This window comes from Mastigoproctus giganteus, chromosome 1, assembly GCF_048544385.1.
Source record: "Mastigoproctus giganteus isolate SK-2022 chromosome 1, ASM4854438v1, whole genome shotgun sequence".
NCBI lineage: Eukaryota > Metazoa > Arthropoda > Arachnida > Uropygi > Thelyphonidae > Mastigoproctus > Mastigoproctus giganteus.
The window spans coordinates 26,193,980-26,207,122 of record NC_143575.1 but is presented as its reverse complement, the minus strand read 5'-3'; the positions used below and the strand labels follow the sequence as shown (position 1 = coordinate 26,207,122).

The window sequence follows — 13,143 nt, the reverse complement described above, 5'->3', positions numbered from 1 at the left end:
TAAATTTTAAAATTAAATACAATTTAGAATTCTTGTTTTAAATTCATATGTATTTACATTTTTAATTTATGTGAAGTTTGTGCCTTCGTGTCATCTGCCAAGCTTTCAAAATCAGGGATATACTATGATGAGGCCAACCTTAAAGAATCTTCTGTATGCAAGTCTGTAAGAGTAGATTAATTCTTCATCTTTGTTTGTTTCAAATAAGAAAAGACCGATTCACATAGATATGTGGAACGAAAACAGGAATTTAAAAGTTCACTGCATTTTTTTACATCTGGGTACTTTTCTCTGCAAACATATTTACAAAAATCTTTTTCTGATGATCTGGCTTTTAGGACGATATCGTTTCGAAATGTAATAATTTCATTTTCAAGTAATATTTGCTCTATGTGAAAAATCTCGGCGATTTTTTCTGAAATTTGTTTCATATCTAAGTCAACATTAAATGGATAAGAAATATATTGAACAATGTCTTCAATTGTTTTAAAATCAATGAATCTGGTTTCAAAATCATCCACAATTTTCGCAATTTCAGAAACATATTTCTCACTATTAAATCCAAAAACAGGATATTTTTGCAAATGATCTTGCATATTTGTAAAATGATTGAATTTTTTTTTTTTTTTTTCCCTTTGAGATCCTTAGCCATTGCCAAAAACTGATATTTATATGCATAAATACTAAGAATCATGTCACCCACATTTTAATTTTTCCCTTGTAATTCCAAATTCAGATATATTGAACAATGTCTTCAATTGTTTTAAAATCAATGAATCTGGTTTCAAAATCATCCACAATTTTCGCAATTTCAGAAACATATTTCTCACTATTAAATCCAAAAACAGGATATTTTTGCAAATGATCTTGCATATTTGTAAAATGATTGAATTTTTTTTTTTTTTTTTCCCTTTGAGATCCTTAGCCATTGCCAAAAACTGATATTTATATGCATAAATACTAAGAATCATGTCACCCACATTTTAATTTTTCCCTTGTAATTCCAAATTCAGATATATTGAACAATGTCTTCAATTGTTTTAAAATCAATGAATCTGGTTTCAAAATCATCCACAATTTTCGCAATTTCAGAAACATATTTCTCACTATTAAATCCAAAAACAGGATATTTTTGCAAATGATCTTGCATATTTGTAAAATGATTGAATTTTTTTTTTTTTTTTCCCTTTGAGATCCTTAGCCATTGCCAAAAACTGATATTTATATGCATAAATACTAAGAATCATGTCACCCACATTTTAATTTGTCCCTTGTAATTCCAAATTCAGATCACTTAATTTACTGGTAAAATCTGCCTAAAAAGCCAGATCACACAACCACTCCATATCTTGTAGCTGCTAATAATTATCTCCCCTTCGATCAACAAATTTTTATAATTTCATTCAGCAAAAATTTAGAAATCTCTGCAAAAACTTATTAACTCAGCCACCTCATAGCTATGTGTAATATCAGATCTGGTTCATTTTCATAGATTTGCATTGTGAAAAGTCTCCTTTGAAGAGATTGTTCTCTGATGGAATTCATGATTTTGAAAGCTATGTCCATAATACTTTTAGTATTTAATCTTTTGCTGGCTAACACTTGTTGGTGAATGATACAGTAGTAACTCAAAAAATTTGGGAATTCATCATCCTTTTGGCATGATGCAATGAATCTGTAAAGATGCCAACATTGCTTTAGCTCCATCTGTTGTTACTGATACGAGCTTAAATAGTGGTAACTTAATTTTTTCAATAAAATTTTTGAATGCATTAAAAATATCAACACCTCTAGTTCTTTCTTTTAACAAAACCATACCCAGCAGTTCTTCTCTAGTGGCAGAATCATCGAAAACCATAAGAATAAAAATGAGCAATTGAGCTGTATTACTGACGTCTGTAGATTCATCCAGTTGTAAAGAAAAGGACATACAATTAGCAATATAAGCGTGCAATTTGTTCGCTCACATTTTTACTCATTTTTTTGATGCGTCACATCACATTATTTCGAGATAAATTGCAGATCTTGAAGAGCACTTAATTTCATTTTTGTTCTTAAAATTTTCAAAGAGAATCTGTTATTTCTAAAAATACGTCTTTGATGAATTGACCATCAGAATATGGTTTGCATTTTTTTGCAAGAAGATGACTCACTTTAAATGATGCTACAGTTACTGCTTTAGATTGTAAATTAGGTGTCATGAAGAAATTTTGTTGTGCAAATAATCTGGATTTACATTCTTTTAAATTATTTTCTAAGGTCACTATTAGGTGAAAAATCCGATTGGTATTTACCATGGAGATGGAGTGCACTGAAGTGCCGTTCTAAATTTCCACTTTGGGTATAGCCACGGAAACAGTGCAAATCAAACGACAACATTTTTCTTTTATCATTACAAAAAAGTATTCTAGTTTGCACTCTTGATGAAAATTATATGTTTTACTCTTTTTCGTAGTATTCATTTTAAATCAAAGGGTATTAAATTAACGTATAAGTACTGTCCAGTTATTAATATTAAATAAGCTAAATAAGAATTCGACACATACACTATGCTCTCCACCACGTAACTTCTTGAATTTTCACTAGACAAGCCTAGCAGCTGCACAGCAACAAGAGTAGTCACGTGGTTCAACGGATTTTTAATACAAGTATGCAGTGGGACGCGCATAATAATAATATTTAGATTTTGACTAATCCATTTATATATATATATATTTAAAATTTGTCGTGATTGACCAAAATTAAAGCTGAAAGTGACTGGTAGATTGCGATCGACTTGTTGGCCACCCCTGGTATAGAGCATAACATTACTATATAGACAGGTTAAATTTTGAATAGGATTATCATTTACACCAGTTACACAAGTTTTTCACTTGTGGCCTATATTTGCTGATGATTTGAGTGACTATTTCATTACCTCTTTCTGTGAATATGGTAATTAGGTTGCACAACCTCATTATAATCTCCAAGTGCAACCTCAAAGCTATTATTAATGTTATTCATAAATCATATAGAATATATTGTTGTGCTTTAATCATAAATCATACAATATTACTTTCACTAAATGGAATTCTTTATATCAATTGCACATCATTATTTCAATTTCTGTAATTTAAACCTAAGTGCAGTACAACACATGGCATCCCCCCAGAAACTGATGGGGTAATATAATTTCCCTCTGTTATAAACAAAAAATTTTCCTTTTAAACTTCTCTGAACATCTGTGGTCAGAGAGTTTAAAAGACAAAGACTGCAGGAATATTATTGCAAATTTTGCAATAACCTGTGGACATGAACTGTGACATGAGTAATTCTATATTTTCACCTGGTGAACTTGGAAATCATTAAACTAGTCTGTTTAAATAGGAGATGTAGGAGAGAAATCACAAATACTTGTGACAGCAATAATTAATTTAATACTAACATTCAACTCTTCATATATAATTTTAATAAATAAAACACTTACTTTCTGCCAAAGTGATAGCTTCGGTGACCAACACCGGCAGTGGCATGCCATAACTTTCAACAACATGGTGAGCTGTTTCTACTATAACAGATGTTTGAAAGGAACAACTAAGAGACTGACTACGAGGTGTGCCCAATCTGCAGAAAATTACTTTTAAATGTTAATTTTGAAACTGTTTTCCAGAGAAGTAATTAGTAAAATTTATATCAGTTAATTAAGAAAATAATTCTCATTCTCTGTCTCTTCCATTATATATTTTTGCATTGCTGAAGGGGCTTGTAAAACTGTTTATATTTAGGATAAATTTCAATAAATTAACCCTTTCACATGCGAGTTTTCTGAACATATATGGGACCCCAGGTAGTGCAAGTAAAGCAGGTAGAGCAAGTTTTTTAGTGGAATTTTGAAATTTTGTAAAAATGGAAACCTTGTACATAAGTGGTTGCTTCCAAATATTAACTAGTTCATATTTTGACTTTACTGCTCCAAGCTATAGTAAAATTAGTAAAGTAAATTGGAATTTTAAAAAATGCAACAACAAAAAAAAAAAAAACTGTTACATTCAGTCATTTATTTTTTAATGTAATAATATCCTCTACATCTATTTCTATATCACTTGTTTCAATTTTATCAACTTCCAGATATGAATTCCAGATGATTTCCTCAATTTCATATTCTATGAGACCAAATTTGGGAACTGAAGCAGAGAGATGCCCTTGACTTGCAAAATTATTTTTATGTTACTATCTATTATAAACTGTGTCTACAATTAACTGGAAATACAGATAATACAAGACAGTATGTACTGGAAAAATTTGAAGGCAATTTGTATTTGAATGGCATATTACTTGAAGTGACTTTCAAAATGTAGATCTATATACCTACCGTCAGAGCCCACATATGAAAAAAACAATATAATATAACAAGAGCTATTATCTGCTCAATATCTCCTATATTTTTTGTTACTTTTAGTAAATAATACTAAAGGACTCTCTTTGTAGGAAGACTTCTTATCCAACTCTCCTAGTCCGTCAAGTAAATTAATTAAAATACAATAAAATTAATAAACTACATTTTAATGTGTTCCATAACATAGCTACAACACCAACTTAATAACCCAGAATCACCATTGAGGCTCCAACCCAACTCCAAAACTATCAACCGTGATGCAACCATCAGTATAGGAAAACATGTCAAATTTACTCATAGTAGAAAGAACAACTAAATAAGAAATACGTGATTTCTTATTTAGTTGAAGGACTATATTTATAGGACCAATCATCCAATATTAAAAAAGGTCTACAAATATTAACTGAGTTTTTATGGAGTTTCATTTCAAGAATTTCAGCAATAAGTAATTTACTATAATTATGCTGAATATTAATTATTTTGGCTTCATTAAAAAGAAAGGACTGTGCCTCATTCACAGCATGGAATGCCAACTCTGAAGTGTTTGCTCATGCCGCACATACAGAAGCCTCGTGTTGTTTAACACGAAAATTCACCCCCCCCCCCCACAGAGTAGATCCAATGTAAACCGAGTCAGAGTCTTTACACGAAATGCTATAGACGAGATCATGCATTTCTTGAGGCACATTTCTTTCTCTTTAATGAAGTCAAATAATTAATATTCAGCATAATTATAGTAAATTACTTATTGCTGAAACGCTTGAAATAAAACTCCGTAAAAACTCAATTAATATTCGTAGACCTTTTTGAATACGGATGATTGGTCCTATAAACACATGCATGATGAGGACTAAATTTCTTTTAAATACTTACGCACCGACGTATTTAGTCTCATTTCGTCCTATGAACACGAAGTATCGAAAAGTTTCCATCTAACTTAAGGAAGAAGAAATTTGTCTTCACATAATTCTTATTTAGTTGTTCTTTCTACTATGAGTAAATTTAACATAATGTTTTCCTATACTGATGGTTGCATCACGGTTGATAGTTTTGGAGTTGGGTTGGGGCCTCGACAGTTGTTATTTGGTTTTTTAGGATGTTGTTGTTATTTTGTTTTTAGGAGCATTAGCAACTAAGGCCATATTGCTCCGGGGATATGCGGTGGTCATTCCCTGACCTTTCCGCATCCTCCGTATTTGGTGGTGACGGGCTCAAACCCCGGTTTAATCAAAAAGCGTGTGCTACGCACTGCTGCTCCTTCCCACCTGGCTATGGAGACGCAGGTTTTTAAGGAGCATTAGCAACTAAGGCCATATTGCTCCGGGATATGCGGTGGTCATTCCCTGACCTTTCCGCATTCTCCGTATTTGGTGGTCACAGGCTTGAACCCCGGTCTAATCAAGAAGCGTGTGCTACGCACTGCTACTCCTGCCCACCTGGCTACAGAGGTGCCGCCTTGACAGTGATTCCGGTGTCGATGTCGTAGCTATCATTATGGCACACATTAAAATGTAGTTTATTAAATTCATTGTATTTTGATTAATTTATGTGATGGACTAGGAGAGTTGGATAAGAAGCCTACCTACAAAGAGATCAAGGTAATCCCTGTATTATTTACTAAAAGAAAAAACAATATAAACACTTCAGAAAGAGGTAAAACATCAAAGATCTTTTATAAAAATCTCAGAATTCATTTTTTAAAAAGTTGTGGCTGAACACAAATTACAAAATTATGCTGCTGAAATTATGTAATTTAACTAGCAACTAAAAAAAAAAAGCCTTATCCTCAAAATTTCATAGGCATCACTATTTATATTATCACATGCCCAATTTTCACTCAAAATCACGTACTCTTCTATATACGAACTACACATAATTAATGAGGAATACAAATATAGAGGAGTACGTACAAATTAAGACAGATGCTACTATGAAATATTGGATTTATATAGAGCATATGATAAAACAATTAATAAGGTTTAAACATTGCCTTTTGCTCATTTTTATTATAATACAGACTGGCATCATCAAACAGTTTTATCAACAGGAAAAGTGATACTTTTTCCTGTTTTATTTCCTGAAAGATGGTATGATAAACTCCACATATACTGCTTAAGACCAAACCCATAAGTCCTATGTTTCTGTCTGGGAGAGGTGGGGATGACTCTTCTGCAAAACAATACGCATCTCCATAGTAGTGAACCTAAGGGTAACCTTACAATCAAGTGAGAAATCCACCTGATCCAGCAACACATAGCCCTACCCTGGCTTCATCAAATTATCACCTATATGGTCCCTCAAAAAAGCACCTTAGACACCAATGTTTGCAGATCTCAAAGAATAATTTAAATCACAGAAGTCTACCAATGTGGTGAAGCAGACAGCAAAGTTACAACACTGAAAAATGTAATTCCTACATGTGGATAATAACAATCTTTGTTCGTTTATTACATAGAATGCAGGAAACTTAAGATGAAAAAGATTTGAGGATAATCATACAATCTAATATGAGGTTCTCTTAGTTCAAAGCAGCAGACATATTTCTAAAAAATGCCACGCAGAAACTCAGCTAGTAGAGCTATAGAGGGAATAACTCATTATCTAAAACACTGATTAAGGCACATACTGAGTACTATACACAACTTTGAAAAGTGTTTATAAAATGTGTGAACATGTTGGATGTATAAAAAGATAATATATGAGATTAGTTGTAGATGCAAATGTGAGTGTTCTTACAAGAATGGATCTGAGTAAGCTACAAAGTCTAGAAATTGGATACCTTGAATGAGATATTTAGGGCTGCAAAAGAATTAAATTTTCACATATATACACAAGCATCATTTATTTATTAAGGAAAGACAACTGCACAATAGATGTAAAAAACACTTAGTGAGTGGTTAGTTACTGGAACAAACTCCATAATTTTATCAAACTGCCAAGCTTATATACATATATTAAAAGGAATGGATAAATACTTAGAATACTAAACAGCTAAATGAGACAAATAAAGGTACACAGGTTACAATAGCAGTTATTAAGGCTGATACTACAAAAACTGCACAATTTGAATTTTTTTTTGCCAATACTAGAAGGTGACTTGAGGATTGTCCTGATTTTGGGTGACTTGAGGATTGTCCTGATTTTGGGTGTCTTAGTGTTGTCCTGAGGAAAAAAAAAAGTTTTGTCCCAGTTTTCCTAAAAAATGACTCCTTTTAACTAAATATATGTAATTAAAATTAGTAATATAATTTTGTTAATTTAACTAGGTGGTCAACATTATGAACATAAATAGAAAAAAATATACTGTACATCATAAGAAAAAACCATTAAGAGAAATGCCTCCATTAATTTCCCTGGAACAGAAGTTAAACTAACAGGCCTGTAATTACCTGTCTCCCCCTTTGATCCTCCTTTGTGGATTGGCATCACATTTGCACATCTCCAGTCCATGGGTACCTCCCCTGAGTCCAGGGAAGCTCTCATAATTATGGCTAAGGGTTTGCTTACTTTCTTTGCTGCCTCCTTTAATATAACTGGATAGATTCCATCCACCCCAGGTGCCTTTCTTATGTTTATCTTCAACAATTTCTCCTCCACTTTACTCTCAGTTATTACAAAATTATCTAGCTTACTGCAGAGTTTAATACATCTCTGGCATTGCCCTCCCTGAATAACTCCTCATGTGTGAATGTAGATGCAAAATATTCATTTAGTTTGAGAGAGAGCAGGATCATCAACAGTTGAACCATCGATATCAAGTGGACCAATCTGATTCATTCCCTTCCTTCTAGAGTTTACATAAGTAAAGAACTCGTTGCTGTTTTTCTTTGCATCCTTTGCCAAAGATTTCTCGTAATCTGCCTTCGTCTGCCTAACCTTCTTTGTGACTTGGTTACAGACCAGCTTATATCTATCATAGGCTTCTGTGTGACCTGTTATTTTATATGTATCCCATGCATTTTTCTTCTATGTAACATGTCTAATTAGTTCATCCATTTAGGCCTAAATCTTGAACAATATTTCTTAGTTGATATGAAAGCCTAGTAGCTTCCAAGATTAATTCTTTGAATGCTTCCCATTTTGAATTTGCTGTTGGTAACATCATCAGTTGGTCCCACCGTATAGAATTTAAATACTGTCTCAGACCACCATAGTCACCTTTACGAAAGCAAAAACTCTTCCCTTTACCCGTAATGGCAGTTACCTCTTTGAGTAAATCATACTTCAGCACACTGTGACCACTGCCATCTAGTGGTTCCTTTATCTGCAGATTCTTAATGCATGAAGAATCACTACTGATATAATCAGATCAAGAGTATTACTCCCTCTAGCTGCCTCCCAAACATGCTGCTGTAAAAAACAAATCATCCAATAAATCCATAAAAGCCTTTTTTTTTTGGTAGTTTTTGGCACATCGGCTTCTGTTGCCATAATGCACCTCCCAAGGTTTTTGCAGTACTCTGATCAAAGCCCGAGGCAGGGTTCAAACCCTCAACCTTTGGGTTGCTAGGCAGGCACTTTACCCACAAAAGCCTTGCTAGTGTGTGAGTGACCAATTCGCAAATTCCAGTCAATCTCTGGGAAATTAAAATCCCCCATTATAAGACACTGATTTACTGGCCCACTCTATTTCCACCTTGATAGCCTATGGTGGTGTAGAAAGAAACTCTACAGAGCAGACCTGGACTGAAAAAGTATATAAAAGAAAAGTGGAAGTTTTTAATACTGTATGTGTATATAGCACAAATCCTGCACCCATTGGAAGTACTGCAATACTGGTGGATGCCTGCAATCCCACTCTCAAGGGAATTGTTGGAAACCTGAGAGCCTGCAAAAAAAAAAAAAAGTAAAATCCCTTTAATTTAATCAAATTTAACCACTCAAACAAACCCTTCAAAATGAAAAGCCTGTATGGGGTATACAATTTTCAATAGAATTATACCAAATATTAAAATATTTCCATAATACTAATTTTGAAAACCAAAAAAAGAGGTAGTTAAGATTAATAAAAGAGCAGTGCAACCATGAAAATCAGCTACACAAGATATTATCACAGTTCATAACCAAGCCAAACATTAAACTCAGCTCGGTTCAAACACCAACAAAAGCTCCACTGTAATAATCTTGGGAATACTCAGGAAGTTAGCATTCGTCAACTATCCAAGCAAGTCTAGTAAACAGTTCAATAAAGTAGCTTACAAGCAGCACAGAAGCATCTAGACTGCTGAGACCACAAATACCTTTACCACTATGATTTGTCCGAATCTCCTTTCTTTTAGTAAAAATTACCGAAGACAAATTCTGGAAAGCATTGAAGTTATCAATACTAGCAGTAAGAAACTGACATTTTCTTCTAAGTCAGGAACTTGGTTTAAAAGAATTTGTCTGTATGCCACATAATGATGGCAATAGAATAACACATGATTCCATGTCTCTCTTCAGCTCCACAAGAACAGAATGGGTCCGATTCTAGTCCTCTTTCATAGAACTCAGCTCTAAGAGAACCGTGACCAGTCAAAAGGTATGTAGTGTACGTGGAAGAAGAAAACCACGACAATACATTCTTTGATAAAACATACTTAACATTTGGGAAATATCTTCTGGTAAAACACCAAACTCACTAGCATCCCAGCAAGTCTGCACCAGTTAGACACCATGTGATTCCAAATTCTTAACTTCTCCTTAAGATCATTATCTGGGCTAGTAGTAATATCCAATAAACTTACAGTTACTCCCTTTTTTAATTTGTATATCATACCCCGAAACAGAAAAACCAAGTCCAAAGGAAGACTTGCACCGCAACCTGAAGGGAATTGTTAGAAGCAGTCCTCACACATAAGATATTGCTAATAACATAGATAGTTGTAGGGAAATTAATTTAATCTTCATTTTTATCTTAATAGCCATTGTAATAAGCTGGGTAGTAAAAAAAAAAAACATCATTTTGATCATGGGGGAGGGAGCTACAGCACCTTTAGTCCCTACTTGGGACCGCCACTATTTTGAAAATCTAGGGCCCATTGTTATTATTAAGATTGCTGCTATTTCTGAATGTAATTCACTTAGATATATTGCACTCCGACAAAGCACAACCGTTATTGGTTTGATCAGTACCACTTTTATCCAAAAGGTGCAGGGCTCTACTATTGGTTAATACTCCCGATAAAGACTCATTACTATTACTTCTCTAGTACTGTAAGAACTAAATTAAACATAAATATTCATTATTTTATAATCAATAAATGAAACAAGTTCCACTGTTCGAGATTTTTTTTTTTTAATCTAATAAAAAATCACCGTAAACACTCAAGGGGCACAAGCAACGTTAGGCATAAAACACCGGAGAAATTTCATTGGGTCCCAATAATGAAATTTATAATAGGTTTGAATATATTTTCTCTAAAAATTGAAATTGGGGTAAGGGGAAAGCAGGAGAAGGAAAAAATAAATAAAGAAAAGAAAACAAGCTACATCGGGCATCATGTGGTTCCATGCCGGCTGTCTAATCAGTGTTGTTTTCGATGGTTAACATTTACATTTCGATGGCGATCGGCAACTTTAAACTCTTCTAAATATTTTTTTAGAAATTATGAACGTTCCTTCTAAAACTAAAAAAAAAAAAACCTTACCCAGGTGTGAAAGGAGACCTGAAACCAGGACCAAAAAAAGAACCGCTGCGTCTGCTAGTTGGTGTAAACGACCTCTGTACCTTACTAGACACGGGAGTATGACCTACTGACAATCGGGATGTAAACATTTTAATTTTTTTCTTGAAGAACCAAAAGTAAATCCCATAAAACCACGAAGATGTCCAATTAAAAAAAAAAAGTCAACTGCCAGTCACTAAAACACACGTGTGAATTCAGACATTTTGAGAATCAAGAGCCCGCCTTTTAATTTTTGCGCGAATTTAGCCCCACCTGTGCATTCAAAACCGTATCTTTACGCTTTATCAACATTCTTTAGAAACACACCGCGATAACACACTCACGACCAAAGCCTTCTAACACCCAACCATGTGTGGTGAACGGCGCGAATGAGATGTGCGCAAAGAAGAAACAGGCTTAAAATTCATTATATCACAATATTACTATATCACAATAAAAAGTAATAAGCTGCGGGAAGGAACACACTATTTCAAAAAGCCAAGTCACATCAGCAACGCGACAGCCACACACTTTAAGCTCGCAAAGTAAACGCAGTGAGAAAATGTGGAAGAATAAGGGTGGTTTTAAAAAAAATTTCATATTAGGATTACCCAAGAAAACAAACTCGTCTACTCTTGTGTATTATAACTGTAAACCGCGTGTGTTGTCTGGTTGGTTTGCGTGTTTCGCTGGTTGAAAAACCCGAGTTTCGGAGGTAAAATATGCTGTCCTCTCCTGAGACTGACTAATTCGATCACTGTGTGAAATAACAGTTCTTCGTGTTATTGACAGGGATTCAAACCAAAGCCTTTTCTAACCGACGTGGGAAGGAGGATGATTATAACTACTGTGGTAGTGGCAAAAACATACTGAGTTGACAATTTCAACTAGTTGCTAGCCCTATTGTGACTCGCCGTGAGAAAGAAGCAACGCTGGCCACTTTACAGGTAGCCAGAGACTGTCTTTATCATAAGGGGGAAAGAAAAGAAGGAATTCGAGTATGGTTGTGGGCATGAAAATATAGTCATCCAAAAAATACTCCTAAAATGAATCATTGTAGAGTTGTACCTCACACCGCTCTTGTTTCCTGAATACAGGAAAATGGACCAGAAAGGTGGCTTACACGAACTGCAAATCATCACGTACTTGCCAATAAAAGCTTCGCACTTCTTTAAAATTAAAAATAAAAATATTACATCACAAGTTCTCAATGATGATATATTCGCTTGCAACTTGCTGCGTTAGCATGAACTTAAGTAGCTTAAGTATGACAAATGTGGTGTCTGCGATAGACACCAAATGGAGTTAAAAAAAATACTCAAAATATTACAGACTTTGGAAAATAATTTAATTTTATAAAAGAAAATAGCAACTGCTATTTGCGGTCTGCGTGGTAGCACAGTTGTATCGTCACCGCTCTCCCCTCACCGGTTGGAAAAAGCCCGGGTTCGAATCCCGTAGAGAATCTTTATTGCAATAATAATAGTAATAATACAATCGATATATTGCAATATTGCCCTTCTCAGCCATCAGGCCAGGGGTTAATAGAGATGATACAATGTAATAATAAACAGAGAACATTAATAAATTAAACACAGGGAAACATATATGTAGGTGAATAAAAGGAAGTACAGCCCAAAACAAAGTATAGTACAGTTATATCACAATATACAAGGAAAATCTAAATGAAAACAAATAATGTTATATACACACAGTAATATAATGAGGTAGCAAGATCATCATTACTCACTATAATACTGACAAGTTAGTAAGCCATCTTCATTTCATATGGTGCGGTTGGCTTGCGGCATTCAGATTATCTGAATGCCGCTTCGAGAAGGATCAGGAGCAGGAAAGTACAATTCAAGGATGCAGCGTTTGTATTCTCTGTCACAAGCAAACTTATTAAGATCAGCATCCAATGACTGGGTACCTGAAAGTAGCTGAAAAGGCAGAAACCTGTCAGTTAGATGGAGACAGCTGAGATGTGGACACAGAGTTGGAGTCGCTCTGAGGGAAGGCTGAGCAACTCTTCAAGAGCACATGTCCCGGAATGATGGTGCCGAAATCTTGCCAACGATCATTTTAATAGTTGTGGTAAGGCCTTTCATCCTAGTCAGG

General features: G+C 34.3%; 1 protein-coding gene across 1 annotated transcript in view; it reads right to left on the bottom strand.

The window, feature by feature from the left end:
- The window catches only part of Nup133 (nuclear pore complex protein Nup133), a 390,085-nt gene extending 378,854 nt beyond the window's left edge, over positions 1 to 11,231 (bottom strand). Inside the window, exons 1-2 of the mRNA XM_090386292.1 lie at positions 11,005 to 11,231; positions 3,467 to 3,603 (exon numbers count right to left, since the gene is read on the bottom strand). Coding sequence (XP_090242418.1) covers positions 3,467 to 3,603; positions 11,005 to 11,132 — 265 coding nt within the window. The 5' untranslated portion in view covers positions 11,133 to 11,231. The remainder of the gene's footprint in view (positions 1 to 3,466; positions 3,604 to 11,004) is intronic.
- Positions 11,232 to 13,143: the final 1,912 nt, after the last annotated feature.